General features: G+C 41.0%; 1 protein-coding gene across 3 annotated transcripts in view; it reads right to left on the minus strand.

The window, feature by feature from the left end:
* Nucleotides 1–23923, minus strand: part of NDUFA5 (NADH:ubiquinone oxidoreductase subunit A5) — a 245421-nt gene that overhangs the window by 22599 nt on the left and 198899 nt on the right. For all 3 annotated transcript variants that reach the window (XM_044088766.1, XM_044088768.1, XM_044088767.1), the window contains exon 4: nt 1427–1492. In XM_044088766.1, coding sequence (XP_043944701.1) covers nt 1427–1492 — 66 coding nt within the window. The remainder of the gene's footprint in view (nt 1–1426; nt 1493–23923) is intronic.

Genomic DNA, 23923 nt, shown 5'->3' on the forward strand with positions numbered 1-23923 from the left:
AGTCGGTCTGAAGACACCTTCTGTAACCAAAGGTGTTTCCACAGCACCGGCTTCTCCTTCTGCAATGTTGTCGGTAGGGCCTAAAGAAAATGGCTGCGTCGGCCTAGAACTCTCTGCTTGAGAATCCAAAGCGGACTGGGGTTGCAATTCTGCGGTCGCCAGGGGCTGCGTAGGCGCCTCACTGAAAACCGGAGAACCGGCGACCAGCCCAGTTGAGGCCTCGGAGTCTGGCTTGGATCTAGGCTGCCTGTCTTTATCTTTGCGTTTTTTATGCACGCCGGTAGTCGGTTGCTCCAACGGCATAGTATAATTAAATTTCCTGCCGAAGTAGTGTCGTGCGAAATCAAAGCGTCGCTTTATAGTTCGCTTATTGAACCTAGCACAAAACCGACAACCAGTGACATCGTGGTCTGGGCCTAGGCAAGGTATACAATAAGAATGAAAGTCCTTATGAGGTATTTGCTTTCCACAAGAAATGCAATTGTTAACTTTTTCTGACATCGGACTGAGGCAAGAATAGGTTCCCCAACGGGGTACTTAGCTTTGAAGACTTCGGACTGAAATTTGATTCGAAAATATCAGGTGTCGGCCGACTGGCACTTGCGAACTGCTTTGGGCACCGCGCGGCAAGAAAGATTGAAGAAAATGGCGTTGGATGCCTCTTATATACCCCTGGCGCACTGACGTCAGGGAAGAAGCAACAGCAACCGACGCCGGACCAAGACTTTGGAATTCAGGCCGACTGCGGGACCGCCTGACGACAGGATAACCCAAGTGTGATGACTGCAGCAGGGTAACACGATGAACATTGGGGTACTTAGCTTTAAAAGACTTCAACTTCAATTTGGAAATGGAAAACTCAGGTAGCGGCCGACCGGCACTTGTGCGAACTGCTTCTGGCTCCTTGGCAAGAAAGAATGATGTAATGGTGTTGGCTGCCTTATTTTATACCACTGACGACCTGACATCAGTCCTGGAGCAACGGCAACCAACGCAGAAATATTAAGCCACTGGTATTGGGGCCAACTGAGAGCTACCCTGGCAGGGATAACCCAAATGTGATGACTGCAACATTGAAACACGAAGAACATCAATATTTTATTCTGTAAGCAAGTAGGAATGGCATACAGAAGGATCAAAAAGGCATGCTGGCAAGACCCGCTCTACCACTCTGTACTTGTCCCAAAGTGACAGGAAGTAAATACAGAATTAAGAGTATGGAATGGGGCTGCTTATCAAGACTTGTGTGTATCCTTACTTCCATAATCTGCGCAGAGAAGTAGACACTTCTTATGGAATTGCATGCATGACACTTGGTCCGGTTTTGGAATCTGGACATTAACTGCATTATGCAAGACATCTCATTAACACTACTCTGTGGTGACATAACAGCAAGTATATTGTGCAAACATCACACTTTGCTTACCTGTACAATCACTTCTTCGATCTGACCACAGTTAATTTTATCTTCCAGTCTCTGCACATCTGGTTCCTGCAAAAGGAAACACAAACATTGCATTACACTGCAGTTGTAATGTTCTTAGGTGACATAATGAAAAGTACAGTACCTAAGATATGCATCAGTACATGAAATTCAAACTACTTTACCCAGCTGTAATGAATTATTCTACACCAAATAAAAGTGCTTTTTTTAGAAAATCATGCAACCAGTCAAGAAACTAACAAAGTTAGAACACAAGAATGTACAGAATACAACTATTAAAACAAAATTCTCCCTAAGGGATTGAAACATGCATAAACGATAGTATAAAAAGTCATGTGTGCTTTCCTTTGCAGCTATGAAGAACTGCACTCAAGCTTAAGATTTAAGGCAAGCAGATATGAGCTGACTGTAATACCAGCTATTCTATCTGCTAGGACATAGGTAATGGCACAATCTTAATTTATTTGCCTTAAATTTAACTGTATTATTGTATGATGGAGAAGGAAAATACTTAAAATGGATCTCATGTCACAGAAGCTCCTCTGGCTAAACAAGGAACATGTGGTAAGAAAAGAAAAAAGAAACTAAGAAAACAAACAACACAAAAGCAAACGGGATGTAACACAAAAGTCTGGTTACAAAACTGACAAGACTAAAGTCAAACGGTGAATAAAAAGAGTCCAAGAATGGAGGATGCTATAAAATTCACTGTGCTCCAATGTTTAAGCTACACAGATGTATGGAGCACAAACCATGGGAAAAAAAACATACTCCGCATGCTCAGGAGATTTTATTTTGAGATCCCATCTGCCCAAGTTGGTGGTGGCTCAGGTGGATGTAAAAGGTCCTAGACTACATACTGAAGAAAGCACTACTGCTGCACAGAAAGTACTGCCACTGCACAGACAGCACAGCCACTACGTCACTACTGCTGCATAGACAGTGCCTCCACTAGTGCTGCACAGACAGACCGCACTGCTACTATGTCACTACTGCTGCACAGACAGACCACACTGCTACTACGTCACTACTGCTGCACAGACAGACCACACTGCCACTAGTGCTGCACAGACAGCACTGCCACTAGTGCTGCACAGACAGCACTGCCACTAGTGCTGCACAGACAGCACTGCCACTAGTGCTGCACAGACAGCACTGTCACTAGTGCTGCACAGACAGCACTGTCACTAGTGCTGCACAGACAGCACTGTCACTAGTGCTGCACAGACAGCACTGTCACTAGTGCTGCACAGACAGCACTGTCACTAGTGCTGCACAGACAGCACTGTCACTAGTGCTGCACAGACAGCACTGTCACTAGTGCTGCACAGACAGCACTGTCACTAGTGCTGCACAGACAGCACTGTCACTAGTGCTGCACAGACAGCACTGTCACTAGTGCTGCACAGACAGCACCTCCACTATTGCTGTGCAGACAGACCTCACCGCCACTACTGCTGCACAGACAGACCAAACCGCCAGTACATCACTATTAATGCACAGACAGCACCTCCACTACTGCTGCAAAGACAGACAGCACTGCCACTACTGCTGCCTAGACAGATGTCACCGCCACTGGTGCTGCGCAGACAGACCTCACAGACAGACCTCACCGCCACTACGTCACTAGTGCTGCACAGACAGCACCTCCACTACTGCTGGACAAACAGACTGCACTACTGCTGCAGACATACCTCACTGCCGCTACGTCCCTACTGCTGCACAGGCAGCACCTCCACTACTGCTGCAGAGACAACACTGCCACTACTGCTGCAGAGACAGCACTGCCACTACTGCTGTGCAGATAGACCTCACCACCACTACTGCTGCACAGACAGACCGCACCGCCACTACGTCACTAGTGCTGCACAGACAGCACCTCCACTACTGCTGGACAAACAGACTGCACTACTACTACTACACTAATGCTGCACAGACAGCACTGCCACTAGAGCTGTGCAGATGGACCACACTGCCACTGCACCACTACTGCTGCACAGACAAAACGCACCACCACTACTGCTAAGACAGCACTGCCGCTACTGTTCCACTTCTTACTGAAGATGTGGTACTCAAATCATTACCTAGAATAAGGGATGACAGCTGTCTGGAGCCTGATAAAATCCCCAGGGAGTTTCCTACTTAAAAAAAAAAAAAGAAAAATAAATAATGAAAGAAAAGAAAAGAAGAAATATTATATCATGTTAACATTTAGCTTAATGTATTACTATTCTTTTGTTTTTTCTTTTGTTTTTTCTTAAATTAACCAAAGTTATACCACCATACGGTGGTGCAGCAGACAAGATGATCATGTTTAAACCTATTAGTTTAACATCCCTCCCAAGCAAGAACTTCTGAAAGAGGTTTACTCGCTATTATTGAGAGAGACTGTGAGACTGGGGGGGGGGTGTATCTCAATATGGACTTATTAAAAATAGGTCCACTTTTTATTGACTCTCTACCAACTTAGTGGATTTTTATGGCTCATTAGTAGAGCTACAGACCTTTACATGGTGTGGGGGGAGGGTTATCCATCATGCTCTCAAAGGCATTCCACACCATGTGATCACCGACTCCATGAAATGTCTTTTAATAAATCTAAATCTAGTGAACTTGGTGGCTGACTGGCTCAGCAACAAAATGTTAAGATTCATCAAATTCTCTCTTAGTAAAGCTCTTTCACTAAACCCACACTAGAATATATAATTCTTTGTTTTGCTCCTACAGTAAATGCAACCTATATATTTCAGAATGTGTACAGAGGAAATGTACAAAAATAACAGTTTACAAGTCTTACCATCTGGCCTATATTCAATTAGCTATAGGCATTTGAGAGGCAAGTTTTGCCTGGTATTTAGAGTTATTCACATAGGTTCATAGGTTCATACTAGGCTATCTGCCCGAGGGCATTTACAAGCCTAGCCCATCATTTTGTGGCTTATGCCACCCCTTTAGTATGGGGAACTATACCCATTATTTTGCTGTGCCTCTGTCGAGCAGTGACACTGAGGTAATCCCTGGGGTATATCTGCGATCTCCCATCCATTGGTCAAGATTTCTCTTGAACAAGGCCAGCGAGGTGCTCTGCCTCACATGTACCGGGATTTTGTTCCACAGCATAGGGAGTCTTTGGGTGATGAATCTATCCCTCCAGCACGTCCTATTAATAGCCGTGTCAAGGTTTAAGTCTCCGCCCTTGTGGCTCTGATGGATCTAAATTTTTGAGGTGAAGCATATTCATCAAATCTGGGTTTGACATGGCCTTGTATGTTAGGCAAAGGTCACCTCTGAGCAAGCGTGGCGACTGGATAGAGCTGGAGTTCTTTCAGTCGGGCAGCATAGGACAGATTTTGAGACCCTTTATCCTTTTGGTGAGGAACTTTGTGGCCTCTCCAGCTGCTGCAAGTGTCGGGTCAGATACATTCCGAATGGGGCATTGTACTCAATCATTGGTCTGATGAGTGATGAGTAAAGGGAGACTATGACCTCCCTTGATCTAGATGAGAATCCCTTCATGATAAGGTGGGCAATGTAGAAGGTCTTCCTAACTACTTTAGCTACATGGGTGTCGAATGACAGACTACTATCAACCTGGGTCCCCAGGTCCCTGATAACTTCTTCTGTACTCAGTGGATTGCCACCTATTTGGTAGCTAGGGGTAACCTTGTTTTTCCCGAAGGGTATGACTATGCATTTTTTGGCATTTAACTTTAGGCCATGGCTCTGGCACGATGATAAAAATGATATTGAGGGGAAGTGGTCTGACCTTTAAAACTGATATTGTCCTTAGTGTGGTTTTACACTAATTTATGTCTTACCCTATGGTGAGCTTTTGGAATAAATTACCATTCAATGCAAGATAAAGTGACTCACTAAAGGCTTTTAAGAAATGCCTTGACATTTAATGTGACCATTGGTTTAATCCCTGGATCAAGAGAGTCTGCATTCTGAATGGCCAATTCATCCTATAGGCAGTTTTCCCAAAACTATGAAACTATGGTCCTGGGAAAAAATTCTCCTAGTCAGTATGAGCACCATCCGAGTTCTCTCCAGATGATAGGCAGTGACTTTGTTAAGCCGGTCAATTAAGTGTAAATAAATAAAAAAAATCATTGTGAAGCCACCATCCTACTTCCTCTCTAGTGGTTAAAGCCGGTTTTGCCCATGGCTCAGCAGTCTCACTGGCCTCTATACTTTCTTTTTTCTCCAACTATGAGACTAACACCTCTACTTCCTTGCATTCACCATGAACTTTCAGTTGCTAAAATCAGAGTATGGAATCTAAAAGCCAAAACAGAGCCCTGAAACCAGCTCAGAATGATGTTTGTCACAAAGGGTCAGTCACAGTGACATCTGATCAGCAGTCATTGGTCCATTAGTTCCAATTAGCAAGTTCCAAAGAGATTTGTGCTAGCAGCAGCCATTCACATGGCCAAGGTCACCTAGTAACCTCCCTACAGAAGTTAGGCTAACAAATGTCAGTCTTCCAGGTGTTGCTGCAACAGGTGTCAAAGCCTTGCAGGGCCTGGCCTGACCATGTCAGTTGTAATAAGTCATATTTACCTTTCTTTTGCCAATACAGCTCTTCTTTCTCACTATTCAAGACAGCCCACAGTACTGTCGTCACATCCTCAGTAGCCCCTGCCTGTTGCACAAGGTTCTCACCTCCCTCTGTCTCTCAACTTAGTTTTAATCTCCACGTGCCCACTCCTCAGGTTAGAATGGCTCTACGCCCAAAGTCCTCGGTCTCGTGCTATACAGAGTCCAGGAGACCCAGAAAGTGCTTAGTAGACACCAAGTACCCAGAATCTTACCATAATCACAATCTCATCTCATCTGCCATGGATAAGGAACAGCATGCTCTGTTCTTTCATCTTCACACAAAGATCAATCCCAAACACAGAAAATCTCTACCTTATGTGAAGAGACAGGGTGGCCCTTCTGAGGCAGTTGCTTCACCATAAATGAGGTTGCAGCAAGCATGCAAGGTGATTAGCAGTCCTCCTGGGTGGTCCTGCCCCTAGCTAACCTACTTAAAAGATGATGACTCTTACAGTTAGGAAAACTCTGACCTTGCAGTCCACCTTCTCAAGAAAGCAAGCAGTTTTTGTCCTCCCATGGAGTGTGCCTTGTCAGTCAACATCCCAAAGTAATGGTCTCTACAGTTACCCTCTAAAGGAACTCAACTCCTCTGGCTTAAGAAGCCCACCCCCACCGATAATGAATCTGAGGCTCTTGACAGGTCTGACAAGTGTGTATTCACAACGTCCACCTTACCCTTGACAGCACAAAACTATACAACACAGATGAATTTTCAAACAGACACTGAATTGAAATGCAACATGCTGTGGAGGGGATGTTCAACTATTTGGTGCCCACTCCTACCAGAAATGGCAGTCGCACAGTACAAGCAAAGTATGATGCTACAGACAAGGCAGCCAAGGTGGTAGGTTCCTCAATGGGTATTCATTTCAGTATCTACTCGAAACACAGGACATGCTGTTTGGACTTTGAAGATGCAGAGACAGCACAGCAGCTGAGAATGTTCCTGCATTTCCAGGCAATGCCCGGTTGCTACCATTTTTGCTGCTTTACATTTAGCTTCATTCCCACTCCAACGGTGTTTATAAAGCGCATGACCGTCTTAATTCTTACAGCAGCCAAGTGAAACCATACTTAGTTAAACCAACGGCTCCCATAAGGCGCATACCAGGGATGACCTCATTGACAGCAAGTAGCATTTACTTTTCAAGAAAGAAGATAAAATGTAAATCACTTGAAGTCTCGTCTTGTCGAGCACCATCATGACTCAACACTCACAGGCTGCTCACTCCATAAAAGAATACATAGTGTACATTTACCCTTCAAATATTCAAAGCACACGATGAAGCAGCCATGTTTTTCTATCGCGGCCATTAATAATGGCCAATATACATCTTAGATTAGCAGGTCTCACTGCAGCTTTGAATGCAATGTTGTCCCATGCCAGGTATCAAAATGAAAATATTGCAGTTGGCACAAAGTGCAGTGGTCTCAAGCAAAAGGACTCCTTGGTAGCCACAAATCAAGACTCTCAGACATGCAAAAAACATCTGATTTGATGGACTGGTCCCTCCAGCTTTCTTGTAGGAAGACTCCCCTTTCACCACTTGCAAATACAATACTACCCAGAAATGCCATCAGCACCACAATGAAGACGACACAACATGGATCCAACAATGGTCAAATCAAAATCTGAAGTTGTTCTACAAATGACAGTAATTCTATTTTACAAGCAAAATAGGCATTTCTCCCTGAAAGACACTTCTCAATTCAGTCAGGCAAAAACGGCAGTAGGCTATTACATTAACAAGTCAGGAAAGGGACTATACAAGGAGGCTAGGACAAAGTGGACGTGGCCTTTAGGGTCATAGGAAGTTACTAGCCTATTGGCTATGAGGCCCTTATAAGCCTAGCCAAGAGTTTAGCCCATTTTTAAACAACTCAGCACCTGAAGACCCAGTCCAGCAGGGTCAAAGGTGGAATCGCAGGGGTGTATTTTCTGTTTCCCATCCAGTTATCCAGATTGCACTTGAAAAGGGATAATGAGGTGCTCTGCTTGACCTGGAAAGGAAGTCTATTCCACAGATGGGGGAAGTCTCTGGGACACAAATCTGTCCCGCCACTCCTATTGATGTCACTGACCAGGTTGAGGTTGCACGTGCGGGTTATTCGAGTGGAGCTTGACTGGCGGATATGCAGCAGTCCCATCAAGGTGGGGTCTGAGATTGCGTTGTAGGCCAGACAGAGGTCACCTCTAAGGAGAAAAAACACAGTAGCACTGGATGTAACACAGCAGAATATCCAATTTATTGTAAGTAAGCGCTTTCAAGGGTTCACCTCTTCATCAGACTTAAAAATGACTTACAACCACATTAAATAGTATTCCAATTAACATAATTACTTCAATTAACAACAATTAAATTATTTAAAGCCATAATTAACATTTTTAAAAACATCACAGCATACATAAACTAAAAACTAGTGTCTCAACTGTCTCGCTTTTAGGAAAGGTTTAATGGAGACGATATTATTCAAACCAGGTGCTTTATCAGCGCGCAGTAACATAACCCATTTTTGTTCAGCTGCCTCAGTAATATTCCTCATATCTCCTCCCCTTTTTCTGACTGCAGGTATGTCCAAGACCAGAAACTTAAACATGCTCACTACCTTCCTTCTTGATGTGTATAGCCAAGGCACTGCTTTCCTTTTTATTTCTTATATCTCTCATATGTTCGAGTATCCTGTCTTTGAACTGTCGAGTAGTCATGCCAATATAATATGAAAAACATTTGACACAATAACTCAAATATATTACATTGACTGCTTTACAGTCAGCATAGTGAGAAGGCTCTATTCTGAAACCTAGCTTAGGGTATACAAAGTTAGTACCTGTGTGTGTGTATGCACAGGCAGTACAACTCCTGCATGTATATGTACCTACTTTATCTGATCTAAGAGTAGTCCTATTTAATCTAGATTTATAACAAAGATGGTTCTTTAGGGTCTTATTATTTCGAAAGCTAAACTTAGGTTTGTCTCCTACTATCTCCTTCAACCCATCCAAAGTACAGAGTATATTCCAGTTCTTATTAATGACATTGCATATTTATATTTGTGGCATATGTCAAAGTTATCCTCAGATCATTACTACTCTCATTAGTGATCTGTCGCAGCATCTCACTACTCTCAACACTACCTAAATGTGGGTCACATACTGTTGCATGGTATGGTTTACACCTACCATGTCTATCTTTCCATGCCTCTTTAATGTACCTGTCTATACCTTTACTTTTATAACCCCTTTCTATAAAATCCAGTTTAAGGGACTCTAGAGCTGAATTCAGCTCTGCATCATCATTATGTAATCTTATCAACCTGACCACCTGTCCTTTTATCATATTACATTTGCAATGGTTTGGGTGCATGCTTGTATTGTGCAACAGGTTATTCTTCTTTCTAACCGGTTTCCTATACAACCTAGTTTTAACAGTATTCAGCGTATGCTTACTAACAGTCAGTTCTAAAAATTCCACCTGTTGTAAGCTATAATTGTATGTAAATCTCAGAAAATCAGTGGTCGTATTGAGATAGTGGAAAAACTCTCTTAATCTTGTCTCAGTTCCTTGCCATAATAAAAAAAATATCATCCACAAATCTAGAATGCCACAAGACAGAGTTAGCATAGGTCATATTAGAGAGCATTTCCCATTGCACCAATGAACAAAAATGGATTATGTTACTGAGCGCTGATAAAGCACCTGGTTTGAATAATATGGTCTCCATTAAACTTTTCCTGAAAGCGAGACAGTTGAGACACTAGTTTTTAGTTTATGTATGCTGTGATGTTTTTAAAAATGTTAATTATGGATTTAAATAATTTTTTAATTGAAGTAATTAATGTTAATTGGAATACTATTTAATGCGGTTGGTTTAAGTCATTTTTATCTATGTCTGATGAAGAGGTGAATCCTTGAAAGCATTTACTTACAATAAAATTGGATATTCTGCTGTGTTACATCCAGTGCTGCGGTGTTTTTTTGGATATTCTGCTGTGTTGCATCCAGTGCTGCGGTGTTTTTTTTTGGATATTCTGTTGTGTTACATCCAGTGCTGCGGTATTTTTTCTCATTTGCTTCTTTTTGCTCTGGTTGTTTTATTGCCTGAGGCTAAATTCTTTGTCTAAATTCGTTTTGGTACTTATGCCTCAAGTGAACATGGCAGAAGGTATGATGGAAGGAACTTCTGAGGAGATATCAAATCTTAATGCTAAAACTTCAAATCAACTGAGCACATAACGATATGCATAGTCTGGTATCAGGAACGGACCGTAAGCATGAGGAACAGGTTGTTAAACCTAAGGAACACAGAGTGCAATGGTCGAATGCTTCTGCTTTTAGCAGTAAAGACTCCGTAACACCGACAACGTCAGACATAAGTCGTTTTTTATCAAACAAACCGTTCCCGATCAGGAGAAGGTCCAGGAGTCGAATGAGAAACCAAAAAACAAGAAGAATGCAAAGTATGGAGGATTGGCACAAAGGGGGCAAAAGATCCAAACAGGTTTGATTTTTAACATTTCAACGTATGAATTGACTGATGCTCAGAGACTGTTATTGAGCAAAGGGCTCAGCTTTGTACCGGCTAGAAAAGCACAAATAACTGATGTTCTTAAAGATTTAAGGCTATCTGCCAGGACATTGACATTGCGTGTGTTTTTTAATAATGCAAATACTACTCAATCGATTTTTAAAAAACCCAGTGTGTTTGTTCCACCCAGCAATGCTATTATTGATACTTTTGTGGAGATCTGTGATAAACAGATCAGGGATAGTTTTGATAGTGAAGATGAACATAAACTCAACCACAATGTGTCTAAAGAAGAGTAGGATGCACTGAGAATTAGCTTCCATAGAAGTTAGACCTGCTGACAAGGCTGGGGGTATAGTTATTTTAGATAAGGAGCTGTATCACAGACAAATGTATGTTCTTTTAAGTCAAAGTGATACCTATGAATGTACATCAGTAGCTACTGTTAAAGCTGGTATGAACAGAAAAGCATTTCTGATTTTCAATCTACTAATAACTAATATGATATCAGAGCCACTCTTTGAATATTTCTCAGTTGAACATCCAGTGGTACCAATTGTATATGGTTTGCCAAAAGTTCATAAATGCCTTAGTACTCCACTCATGCGACCTATAGTCTCTGGCAGAGGCTGGGCTACGGAACCCCTATCCATTTTTGTTGAAAAGAGCTTACATCGCATATTAGAAGAGTGTGAGACTGTTCTAAGGGACACAAACTTTTTTGAGCTATTACAAATGAAATGGAAACCTGACTATTCTGAATGTTACTTTGTTACTATGGACATTGTATCCCTGTTCGGGGTCATACCGAATCAATGGGTTATTGATAGTACTAGTGAACTATTGCATAGCAAGGGGGTTCAGGGTGACTAAATACGCTTGATTTGTAGCCTACTGGACATTATTTTAAGTAACAACGTTTTTATGTTCAATGATGAATACTACATTCAAAAGGTTGTCGTGGCGATGGGCACAGCCTGTGCCAACAGCTACACCAACCTTTCATTGGTGCAATGGGAAAAGTACAGTTGTGTACACTTACCATAAGTGTAGATGTTCGAGTGTACTCACTGTTGCAGTCATTACATTTGAGTAATCTGCTGGCAGGTTGTCCTCAGTCGACCTGATTAACAAAGTCTTGGGTCCTGCATCGGTTGCTGTCCCTTCTTCCATGACACCAGGTCGTCAGGGGTATAAAACATGCAGCTGACGCCATCACATCAGTTTTTCTTGCCCCAGATGTCAGGTGCCCCCCAAATGGGGAGCCAAAATTTAAGTAATTAAAAATACAAAAATATATCTCCAAACAAAAGCAAATACACCAAAAAGGCTTTTAAGCATAGTAAAGGAAAGAAGAGGTATAGTTAGAGGAAAAAACAGGGGGTTGGAGGGAGGGTAACCAGGACTGCAACAGTGAATACACTCAAACATCTACATTTATAGTAAGTGTACACAAGTGTACCATGTTCTTCATGTTTCATTGTTGCAGTCATTACATTTGGGTAGATTCCCAAAGCTATGGTTGGGAGGATGGATTTAAACAGTATTAGGACCAGCTATAAGGCCCTGCAGGACAGCAGAAGCAAAGTCGGCTCTGGATTTAGAGAAGAAAGGTAAATGGTAATGCCTGGTGAATGAATGAACTCAGCTCCAGGTAGCAGCTTCTAGAATGTCTCTGGTAGGAACACCTCTGAGAAAGGCTGTAGAAGTAGATGCAGCCCTAGTGGAGTGAGATTTGATTCCCTGGGGGATAGTCTTACCATGGTGCATATAGCAGAAACAAATACAATAGCTTATCCATTTGGAAATGGTCTGCTTTGAAATAGCCTCTCTCTCTGCCCCTGCAGCAAATGCCACCAGTAGTTGCTCAAACTTTCTCTGAGATTTTGTCCTGTTTAAGTAAAATCTAAGTTGTCTGTGTACATCCAATGAATGCAGAATCCATCCCCCCCTTGTTCTGTGGATTGGGAAAGAAAGTTGGCAAATGAATGGTCTGATTAAGAGCCACACTGGATACCACCTTAGGCATGAAGGATGGATTGGTCCGAGAGAGAGACCCTGTCCGCATGAAAAATAAGAAGGCTCCACCGCCATAAGAGCCTGTAATTCGGAAATCCTTGTAGCTGAAGTGACTGCTAAAAGGAAAGCTGTTTTCCAGGAGAGAAATTTTAAGTCTGCAGTAGCAGCTGGCTCGAAAGGAGGGAGAGTGAGTTTTTCCAATACAAAATTGAGGTCCCAGGCAGGGGTTGGAGCTCTCCTGGGTGGTCTAAGTTTTTGGCCCATCTAAGCCCATCTGAGATACTGCTTTGGCAGAGGATGAGAGAAGAGGGGAGGGTCTGTGCTGTAATGAGCTGAAATGGCTGAGGCATGGATTTTTATGGAAGAAAAGGACAGAACCTTGTGGAGCATCTCAGTTAAATATTGTAAAATCTGAGGAATATTGGGCACTGTTGTGCTTATCCCTTGTGATTGATTCCAGGCACAGAATCTTTTCCATTTGTCAGCATAAGATTTTCTAGTACTAGGCCTTCTTGCATTCAAAATGCCATCCATCACATGTTTGCTGAGGGATGCCAAGAGTGAATTTAGGTGATTAGCCATGCTGCAAGATTCAACGTTTGGAGTGGAGTGTGCAGAATTTGGTTGTTCTGCTGAGACAGTAAGTAAGGTGTCTGTGGCAGGTGACACAGTGGATGGTGTGACACATTGCGCAGGAGTTGGTACCAGTGTTGGCGAGGCCAGTCTGGAGCAATCAAAATAATTTTTGGTTTGTCCTGTCTGACTTTTAGTAGGACTTTGGAGAGCAGAGGCATAGGGGGAAAGGCATAGACTGATGGGCTTTTCCAGCTGAATGACAGAGCATCCACTTTCCAGGCTTTTTTGTGATGAGTCCTTGTGCAAAACTTGTCCAACTGATAGTTCTGGGGTGAGGCAAAAAGATCTATGACTGGACTCCCCCATTTGCGTGCCAACATGTTGAAAATCTGTGGTTCCAGTTTCCATTCGTGTGGGTTCATGAGATTTCTGCTTAGTTCGTCTGCCAGTGTATTTAGCTTTCCTGGCAGGAATTGAGCTTGTAGTTGAATATGATAGGTCAAGGCTGTGTTCCACAACACCATGGCTAGTCTGCAAAGGGGGTAGGAGTGTGTACCCCCCTGCTTGTTTATGTACCACATAACTGTGGTGTTGTCTGTCTTTATCATTAATTGTCCTGGAAGAAGATAGTCCTTTAAGGCTGTCAGAGCATTCTGTACAGCTAGCATCTCTTTTTGATTGATATGAAGGTGCATTTGATTTGGGCTCCATATGCCCTGAACGCACTTCCCTGGCAGATGGCAAGGTATGATAGGAATCCTTGTTTACAGGCTGTGACAATGTTGACGCCATAAACTCTAAGTACCACTGAAGTTTCCGCATATGCAGTCTTGCATATAGAATTAGAAGAATGCAGTAGGCCATGAACCCCAAGGCTTGCAGAATTTGTATTGCAGATAGCAGGGTTTTTGTGGCCACCTGTTTGAAATAAGTCACCAAATGAATTTGCTTTTCTGGTGTAAGGTAAGCCATCTGGGCAGTTGTATTCAAGCTTGCACCCAGGAATGTAATTTTTTGAGAGGGTACCAGTTGTGATTTATTTTCGTTTATGGTGTACCCTAGACAAGTTAGAACCTTTTTTATACAAACGCCAGATGTTTTTGTAGAATGTCCCTGTTTTCTGCCTGAATTAGACAATCGTCCAGGTATGGATATATTTGAATATTTCTTTGCCTGCAACATGCAATTACTGGAGCCAGGCACTTTGTGAAGACCCTGGGTGCAGTAGATAAGCCAAAGGTCAGTGCAGAGAACTGGTAATGCAAATAGCCTGCTTTGAAGTGGAGGTATCTTCTGCAAGATTCCCTGATTGGGATATGCAGGTAAGCCTCTTTTAAGTCTAGAGTTATCAACCAGGCAGCTTTGCCTAGCACAGGAAGCAACTGCTGAAGAGTCAGCATCTTGAATTTTGGAATGTCCAGAAATCTGTTTAGAGTAGATAAGTCCAGAATTGGACGCCATGATTTGTCCTTTCTGGGTACCAGGAAAAGTCATGAATAGAAACCTTGTCCCTTGTCCCTTTTCCTCTTCTGAGACTGGTTGAATAGCTCCCATGTTCATGAGAGACGGTACTTGTTTCTGGGCCTCTGCCCGCTTATTTGGGGGCAGGTCTGGCCATCCATTTGGGATTGGTAACGTGTGGAAATGAAATCTGTATCTCTGGGATACTATATTTAGAATCCATTTGTCCTGAGTTATAAGTTGCCAGTTTAATATATGAAGTGCCAGTTTTTCCCCCAAGGGGGCTGCTGAAAGGCAAGTGCTTGGTAAATGTAGAGGGAAATCATTGAGACTGCTTACCATAGGGAGGTGCCTTGTTGTTTCCAGATTTGGAGGAGGAGGAGGCATCCCATTGTTTTGTTCTAAAAGTCCCTTGGACTGAAACCCGGTGCCTTTTGAATGTCTGGGTTTGACTTGAGCGGCTCTGGAAGGGACTGGAAAAGACCAGTTCTTAGTAGGCCATTGCCCACTAAATCTTGGAGGCTGCACCTGTAAGAAATCTTTCACAGTTTGCATAGATTTAGCTTTATCTTCCATCTTTTTTAAAACTTCTTCAGCCTTATTACCAAAGAACAATTTTGCTTTAACATGATCAGGCAGAGTTTGCTCTTTGAGGCATGCATGCCTTCTTAGCACAGAGCCAGTTACAGCAGCCCTGCAAGAGGCCTCCAAAGAATCAAACCCACATTGCAAAGTATGTTTTCCAACTTGTTCAGCTGAATGCAATAAATCCTGTAAATCTTTATTTTCCACACAGTCAGAAATTAACATAATTTTCTTTTTAACCAGTTCCATTATATGTTGCTGGTATTTAAGCATATGAAATTGACAGTTTAAAGCCCTGATTGCCAAGGTTGCAGAAGTGTAAACCTTCTTACCCCATCTTTCCAGCGCACTGGAATCTCTATCAGAAGGGGTAGGATTTTTATCAGTAGAGGCCTTAAAGGAAAACAACGTGATATGAAATGAAATAGGTCTACCTGCTGTCTCCTTAAGTCCCCGTTATGTGATATAGTCCAAAAAATAAATAAATTCAGCTTTAAAAAAAAATCATCTAAACTGTTTTACAGCTTAGGCTCCCGAACTCTCCGTACTATTTTACTTTCGTTTTTAAGCCCAAGTTGAAAACCGGCTAGCCGGCTCTCAAATAATGATGTCACATCTGCTATAGGTCTTCTAGTAGATCTCAGGACGTTTCCTCCCCCAAAGTGATGTAAACTCTGCCTTATTTGCATGGTGTATACAATCCCCTGTGATCCTCCCATGCTGCATGATCTCTCATCCGTAGGTAATTCCTTGGCATTTACCTTTTTTGAGGTCGAAATCAATTGGTAGCAATAGACTCACTTTTATTTCTTTATTAGTGGGGAAAGTCAGTGGTACATTGGGATACATGCATATGAACTTGGTTATGCATTAAAAAATTTTGAAATTGTCTTGTATGTTTGCATTCCCAAAGTTACGTTTTGTGTAGAACACATTTTTAAGTGCTGTAGTGGGATCAGGTATTTGTATTTTGATTTGAATATGTATTATTGTCAGCACTTGGTCCTGTCCTTCAAGCATTATTGATTTTTATTTTACTCGGCTCTGAAAATGCGCTCTATTGGTAGCGCCTTTTGTCCGGAGTCAGTATGACTGAACTTTCCGTATGTTTCTTCATGGACCTCGCAAGTCTGGCATGTACAAAGCTGTGATTATCTTTATTGAAAAATGGTGCATTAGTTTACTGCAGCTAATTCGTAATTATGGTAGCTAAATACATGACGTTTGTGATATACTAGACAGCACCTAGATCCACACCTCTAAAATGCTAGGAATAGTCCTGTAATTTTTGGACCTCAGATTTAGCTGTGCTTCTCGTAGATTTACTGTTTTTTTTTTTTTCATGTCACAGTCAAACATCTTTAATGATATATAGGATGAAGAGTAAGAGAACTAACCCCGCAGAGGGACTCACTCGCCATCCCTTACTATGTGGGATCTTGTATGCGAAGACCATCCCTGTTAAGAAACTGCAATTCTGTTACTGGCTTAGATCTGAAGAGGTCTACAGCTCAGCACTTAGCTTTCACTTTAGTGGATCGCTAAAATTTCCCTAGCGTGCATCCGAACTGTATTTGTAATTTTTAATGAAAAGTAAGACGGCACTCCTTTTTGAGCCCTTGTCATGACTGTTGTTTAGAGATTGAGAAGTATCTTTACATTGGGAAATTGTGTTTTCTTTGTAAGGAAGGCTGTTTCATAGCCTCCCTCACACACTTCTCTAATATTAGTGAGGAGAGCGTTGGGGCAGCAGTTTCTTCCCTTGTGTAGACAGAATTAACATAAAATACAGTTGGCAGTCTTTGACTGAAGATATATTCCAATGTACGAACAATCAAGCACTGAAAAAGTCTTACTACACGTGCGATTTACACTCAGAACAGCTTAGGTGCATGGTAGCTACTGTGACAATTTGTAAATGCTGACTTATAGTACATTTGTGATAGTTACCTTGTGTAGTTTAAAAATGTGTTGAACTTTTTTCTCCTCCCAAGGCCTGCATTGAGAATGGGCTTTGCTCACCTGAATTTGGCTATCAAAAAACATAAAAACAATTTTTAATGGAAAGGTGAACGTATGACCTCCTGTGTCCAGAGATCAGTGGGATCTTTTGGATGTAGTTGCAGTCAGCTGGGGTCAGCTTTGATGTCTTGACTGTTGTATTTAGTGGTATAATTCATGCTGCAGGTAGCACACTCACCTTTGGTGCAGAAGGCTTTGGGTTCTTTTCCCACACCAGGTACATCTATTGCTGCCATAGCAATGCAGCATCAGGGGTGCTACATTACCGGGTATGGCATTGGGATGAGAAGTTAAACCGAGACCCCTTCTACTTGAGTTGGTGGTAGCTCAGGTGGATGTAAATATCCCACAACACCTATCAAAGACAGTAGGGGATATGTTTTTCAAATGCCCTGGCCAAACTTCCTTATTCATTCAAAGCGGATCCAGTGTCTGTCCGCTTGGGATGACATGTTCAACAAGTCACGCTGCTTCACTACAGACGGCTTGCACCTGTTACCCTTAGGCTTTTGAATACTGGCCAAGGCTCTTGTCACCATCATAGTGCGTTTTTAGGGAAAGATCAAAAGACAAATCCACCGCTGTAAATGGCACAAGTAACAAAAAAACTGAGGGTAATGCTGCTCAGTGCCAGAAGTCTAAACCTCCTGGACAGACTGGATAAACCATCTTTCTTTCCTCAAAGAGGAGCAGGGTTGCTTAGAAGTACTGTCCCTTGCAGAAGTAAGGGGAAATCACTCTCTATTAACTCATTGCTCTCCCCAGTCAGCTCTTCACTGGTTGCATGCTGAAGTTAGAGCAGAAAAAAGTGAATTGTGTGATATCTATATGATATTTAAGATGGTAAGCTTATTTATGATGCCCGAGTGGGGTATTGTGTCGAAGGCTTTTGCGAGGTCCAGGTAGGCTGTGTGGGCTACCTTACCCTCATCTATGGCTTTGGTAACAGAGAGCTCTGCCTCCAGTTTGCCTGTGTAATTGCATCTCTCATATGTATTACAGTTTGTTGGAAGGAGGAGAGGGTTGTCTGTGTACATAAGGCAATTGTAACATTGCCTCCAGATTCACCAGCTGGACTGGAGAGTAACCCTGAAACTGACCCTTGGACATACCAGATTAGTATAGGGAACTGATTTTTCACTGATCATGAAAGAACCAATTGGGAGCCTAGTACTTATGAGACGTCTAGGAGGGTGTAGTGCTTTAATTAGTTAGTGTTTCCTTATAAGATTTGAGCAAGTGCAGGGCTGTACAGGGCACAAGAAAGCTGTGGCCTCCAAGAAACTTACAACCAGTTCGGAACAGCAACTCTGCAACAGAACTTTTTTAAATTTCAGATTGTTGGAAAAAAAGCAAGATTTTTTCTTTTTTTTTAGTTTTGTTTAAAGGTAGCAGAGATAAACTAGTACACTATTCAGAGCAGTGCAATAAATGACCTCACACTTGAGTGCTAGGCCAGAGAAGGTAAAATGCAATTTGATCTTTCATGTAAGAAATAATATTTTCTGCAGGTGCTGATGTTTTGATTACATTAAGTTTGTTCGATAGAACATTGTTAGCAGTTTAGAGTACATCAGGTATGGTGATCCGCACTAGGGGAGATTGCCAAGCAGCAGTACTGGCTGCAATATATGTTACCAGGCATAATCCAATGGTAATGCAGCAATAATTTAAAAGGACATGTGGTGTCTACTAATAAGGTAAAATAAGAAGGTGGAGTGATTTATAAATGTTGAAATGCAGAGCTGCAGCGCTTCCATCTAACAAATGTCCCTGTTCATGGTAAATGAATTGCAAAAAATGTGTCCGCGAAGAGCTAGACAGTATTCATCTGTTATGAGTGTCCACAAGTGCATATGTTATGACTGCATTATGTAGGCAATGGAGTTGGCAGGAAAGGTTAGAACCACTGCTGGTGGCAGGTCTTAAAGTTATTTATTTTTAAGGAAATAGAGGACATAACTGGCTGAGAAAGTTGTTACCGGGACAGAAGTGGGAGAGTGTTTATTAGTAGTGGGTTTGGATGAGAGGGAATGGTAGCAGGTAATGGTGGGATGCGTCACTGTGGTTATTTTGTATTGAAGGTTTTAGGAGACTATGTGGTGGTATGGTGTAATATGATTGGTTACTCTTGCTATATTTAGCAATTATGCTTACCACCAAGTGGGTAAACAGTGAGCATGTCATGGACGACTGGGTGTAACTTAATTGAACTTTTGCTGGAAATGTTGTATTTCTTTTTCAAGAACTCTTAATGTAGTGTGTGTCTCAGATGTAGAACTGTTTGTATTTTTCATATGTTGCTTGAATTTTCTTATTGTTGGATGCACACAATGTTTTGAAAGGTAAAAAACACCTCCCGCTGCTTAACCAATAATTTATCTAATATTTTGGTAAAGTGCGATTTCAGTGTCCCAATAGCTGCTGAGTTTGTTTTTGCGACTGTTGCTTTGGTGGAAAGGGACAAGCTGTTTCAGTTTACAGGAGCAGAAAGATAATGTAGCTTGTTTGCTTTTGATGCAGAAGGTTGTGGTTTCTACTCACACAGTACATGGATGCATTTACGAAACTGTACTGCCTTCTTTCTGGTGAAGATACCAGTAACTACGAACCTGTTATAAGATTGCCGTCCATTCCCTATTGCAGTATTACCAGCTTATTGTTAACGAGTGTAAGGCAAATTATTCCAGGTTCTGTGGTTTGATTAAATGGCTGAGGTGCCTTACCTTCTGTGTGGAGTCTGTATGCCTTCCCTGTGTTTGTTTCCTCTAGTGTTCTCCCATCTTACAAAGACATGTCTGTCTGGAGTGTTTCAACATGGGCCTCTGCTACAAATTAGCTTTTGTTCTAAGTCAGACTTTCCATCTTACAAAGACATGTCTGTCTGGAGTGTTTCAACATGGGCCTCTGCTAAAAATTAGCTTTTGTTCTAAGTCAGACTTTCCTGGTTAACAAATGTTAAAAATGACACGCATTTCAATATCAGAATTCATATTCTTCAGAAAGTGCATGGTAACACAATCTTAAGTGCATGGTAACACAATCTTAAGTGCATGGTAACACAATCTTAAGTGCATGGTAACACAATCTTTTACTCTAGCTTTTTTCCAAGTGTATCAGATTGTTCTTTGAAATTTGTCCCTATCTTTGGGACTGTATTCCCACATTATTGGCTTCATCCAGGTTTTTTGTGTTGAGGTTGAGAGCTATGGTAAGAACTGAATTCACTGAATATGTTTGGGGGCTATATTCCCCCATTAGTGGCTTTGTCCTCTTGTTTTTTGCTACGTGGGTGAGAGCTGTACCATTCAGAAAATTCATACTAATGCAAGACCTACTATTTTATAATCTTTCTAAGTTTATAAGAGTAATATTTAAAAATTGTACTTATTTTTGCCTTTGTCACACTTCTATGTATGGCTTTGTCCAGATTTCATGCTCTGAGTTTGAGAAGTATGACAACTGTGTCAGGGCCATCACAGTCAGCCATCGACATTTCAAATTGTGACATACTTGTTGCACCCAACTGCCCCATGTAGTGACTCTGGAGGTGTCCAAGCAAGGCAAGGAGCAGTTATGCAGTGTAAATGTGGAGAGTATCCCCCCCCATCCAAGGTAGACACAAGTATTACAATGGCTTTTCATCTGTCATTCATTTTGCAAAATGTTCTAGATTCTGTCATATTTTTATACTGTTGATTTATGCTTATTGTTCAGAAATTGCCTGTTGCTCTGTGTTTTAGTAGCAATGCTTTAATGAGCATCTGGTAAGACTGGTGATCTTGCCCGAGATTGTAAGATGCAAGTAGCAATGCTTTAATGACCATCTGGTAAGACTGGTAATCTTGTCTGAGATTGTAAGATGCAAGTACGTTTTAATAAGCATACTCTTAAAGAATTGCCAACATTGAAAGCCTTTCTGTTGTTGCCATGCAGAGAATACTTACGTAACTAGATAACATATATGCCTGGGGTATTGAAATGCATATGACATTCTTTGAAATAAAATACAGGATTACATTATTTTAAGAGCTCATTACAGGATTTACCTACAAACTAAACAGAATGCCAATCTATCGTGTGGTCAATATCCTGTACAGTAATCCTTTAAGCAGTGTATGTTGAGCTTGTTTCCTGTTTGCTTTTAGTTTTTGACTTCGATCATGTTTTCCCCATCAGACAAGTAGACAGTTGTTGTCAGGCAGTGGGTCTTTTTTGGATAGCAAACATTTTTACAACTAGGGGTATCACAGAGATTATGAAATGAACACTGCTTATTACTGCGATAAGAAAAGTGATTCAAACGGTTGGGTAATTAATACTTAGAATAGAAAAAGGTATAACAATAATGGGTATTATAGGAACAACAGATTCAGGGGTGAAAAACAAGTGTATAACGAATATGAACCTTCTGGCTTCACTAACTATGAAGGTTTTGGGAATAATGAGAATGGTTATATTAATAGGGAGGTGGTCCCTTTAGAAGTGGACGAACCCAGGAGGTCGGAGAGAATAAGGAACCGAAACATACAACTAACTTATGCACAGATAGCAGAGAACAATACCCAGTACACAGGGAGACTACAACGATAGTTAGTACTGATGCATTACTTTTTGAAGATGAAGAGGTGATCGAGAAACAGGATGATACTGATCAAATGATCACTATTATAAATTCATTCAATAATTTTAACATTTTTAATTATACAGACATCCTGATCAATCAGGACTATTTTAATTTATTTATAAAAGGTTTTACATTTGTACCTAGTAAAATTCCACCTATAGAAAATATTTTACTAGATATTAGATTATATACACAGAAATTAAATGTTATTCATAATTATAAAGATAAAATACTCATGATTATATATATAAAAAGAGCTTAAGAGATCAAGTGTGTACAACCCACCTCTTCAAAAAGAAATTTTAAATTTTGAGAAATGTTTTACGAAAAACATTCACTGTTTATATGATAAAAATAAAGGACAAAATGACAGAAAAAAGATGAATAATTTAACATCAATTGAATACAACATACTAAAAGAATTTAGTAAAAATGACAAAATCCGAGTGACGAAATTTGTCCCTATCAAACAAAGGGGGGACAAAGGTGGGGGGGGGGGGGTAGTACTTCTGGAAAAATGGGATTATACCCGAAAAATGATGGACATATTGGATAAGGAGAACCAATATGGGATTGTATCTAAGAATGAGATAAATATATCATACAAAAAGATTGACCTAATTTTAGAAGATAACCTTTTACAGGGTCTGATAGATAGGGACTTGTATAATGTTTTTAAGGTACTAAAACCAGTAATACCAATCATTTTCAGAATTCCCAAGGTGCACAAGTCTATTTTAGACCCTCCCATGTGACCAGTTGTATCCTCTCAGGGTTCAAAAACTCAACCCCTAGCTATATACATGGACCAAAAACTAAAACATTTTCAAAGTAAAATTCCAACACATTTTGGTGGATTCATGGGACTTTTTGGAAAAAAATGGGGAACTGTTCCTATGATGATGAGTACATATTTACAGCCATCGATGTCAGGGACTTGTTTTTGTTAATACCTCAGGAGCAAGGGTTAAGGTGGTTCGAAGAAATATTAGGAGAAATGGATTTTCTTATAGGGGACGAATATAGATTGATTTTAGAAAATATGGAGCTTGTCCTAAAATACAACTACTTATATTTTCAAGGAGAATACTATCATCAGAAAGAAGGTGTTGCAATGGGGTCAGCGTGTGCCCAGATATACGCCAATATCATTATGTTATACTGGGAATCACATTTTATTTTCACGTCGCCATACAAGTATATCAAGAAATATTTCATATTTTTGGATGATATACTAGTTGTATGGGATGGAACTACAGATAAGATAGAAGAATTTATTGAGTATATAAACCACACTACTACATTTTTGTAATTCACATACCAGATAGAAAAAGATAGTATACATTTTTTAGATGTAAAACTGGATAAGGATTATAACAATAAGTGTTATAAATCCAACATTTATAGAAAAGAGCATTTTTCTAATTCGTACCTGCATTATGAGAGTGACCACCCACAATTTTTGAAAAGGAACATTGTTAAAGGGCAAATGATCAGAATGGCAAGGATGATTTCGAATGACAGTGATTTTATTTTAGAAATTGGTCATTTGGAAAAGATGTTTCAGGAGAGAGGATACCCAGGGGAAATAATTGGGGATATAAAGGAATATGTACTCAAAGGAAGAAATGAAAAGATGTATGTTCCCCTTTTGACCACGAGTAGTAGAAGCCCTTCCAATACATTAGATTAACCTAATACTTTTAAAACAGATTATTGTAATTTCAAGAAGTCAGAGAATATTAAAAACATGAATAGATTGGATGGTTCACCATATCTTACGTTGACTTTTTATAAAGGAATGGGGTGGTTAAGGAAATGCATAAATGAAAAGTACAGTTTTGTACCTACCATAAATGTAGATGTTCGAAGATCCACATTGCTGCAGTCCTAACACTTGGGTAGTCCGCTGTCCCAGTCGGCCCGAATACCAAAGTATAAGGCTGACGTCGGTCAAGGCGCATTTGTCTGACATCAGGACGCCAGGGTACAAATGCGCATGACCGACGTCATATCCTCAGTCTTTTCTTGCCCCAGATGTCAGAAGACCCTAAAAAGAT

The sequence above is a fragment of the Protopterus annectens genome, chromosome 11.part0 (genome assembly GCF_019279795.1).
Source record: "Protopterus annectens isolate FY-2018-M chromosome 11.part0, PAN1.0, whole genome shotgun sequence".
In the NCBI taxonomy this organism is placed as follows: domain Eukaryota; kingdom Metazoa; phylum Chordata; order Ceratodontiformes; family Protopteridae; genus Protopterus; species Protopterus annectens.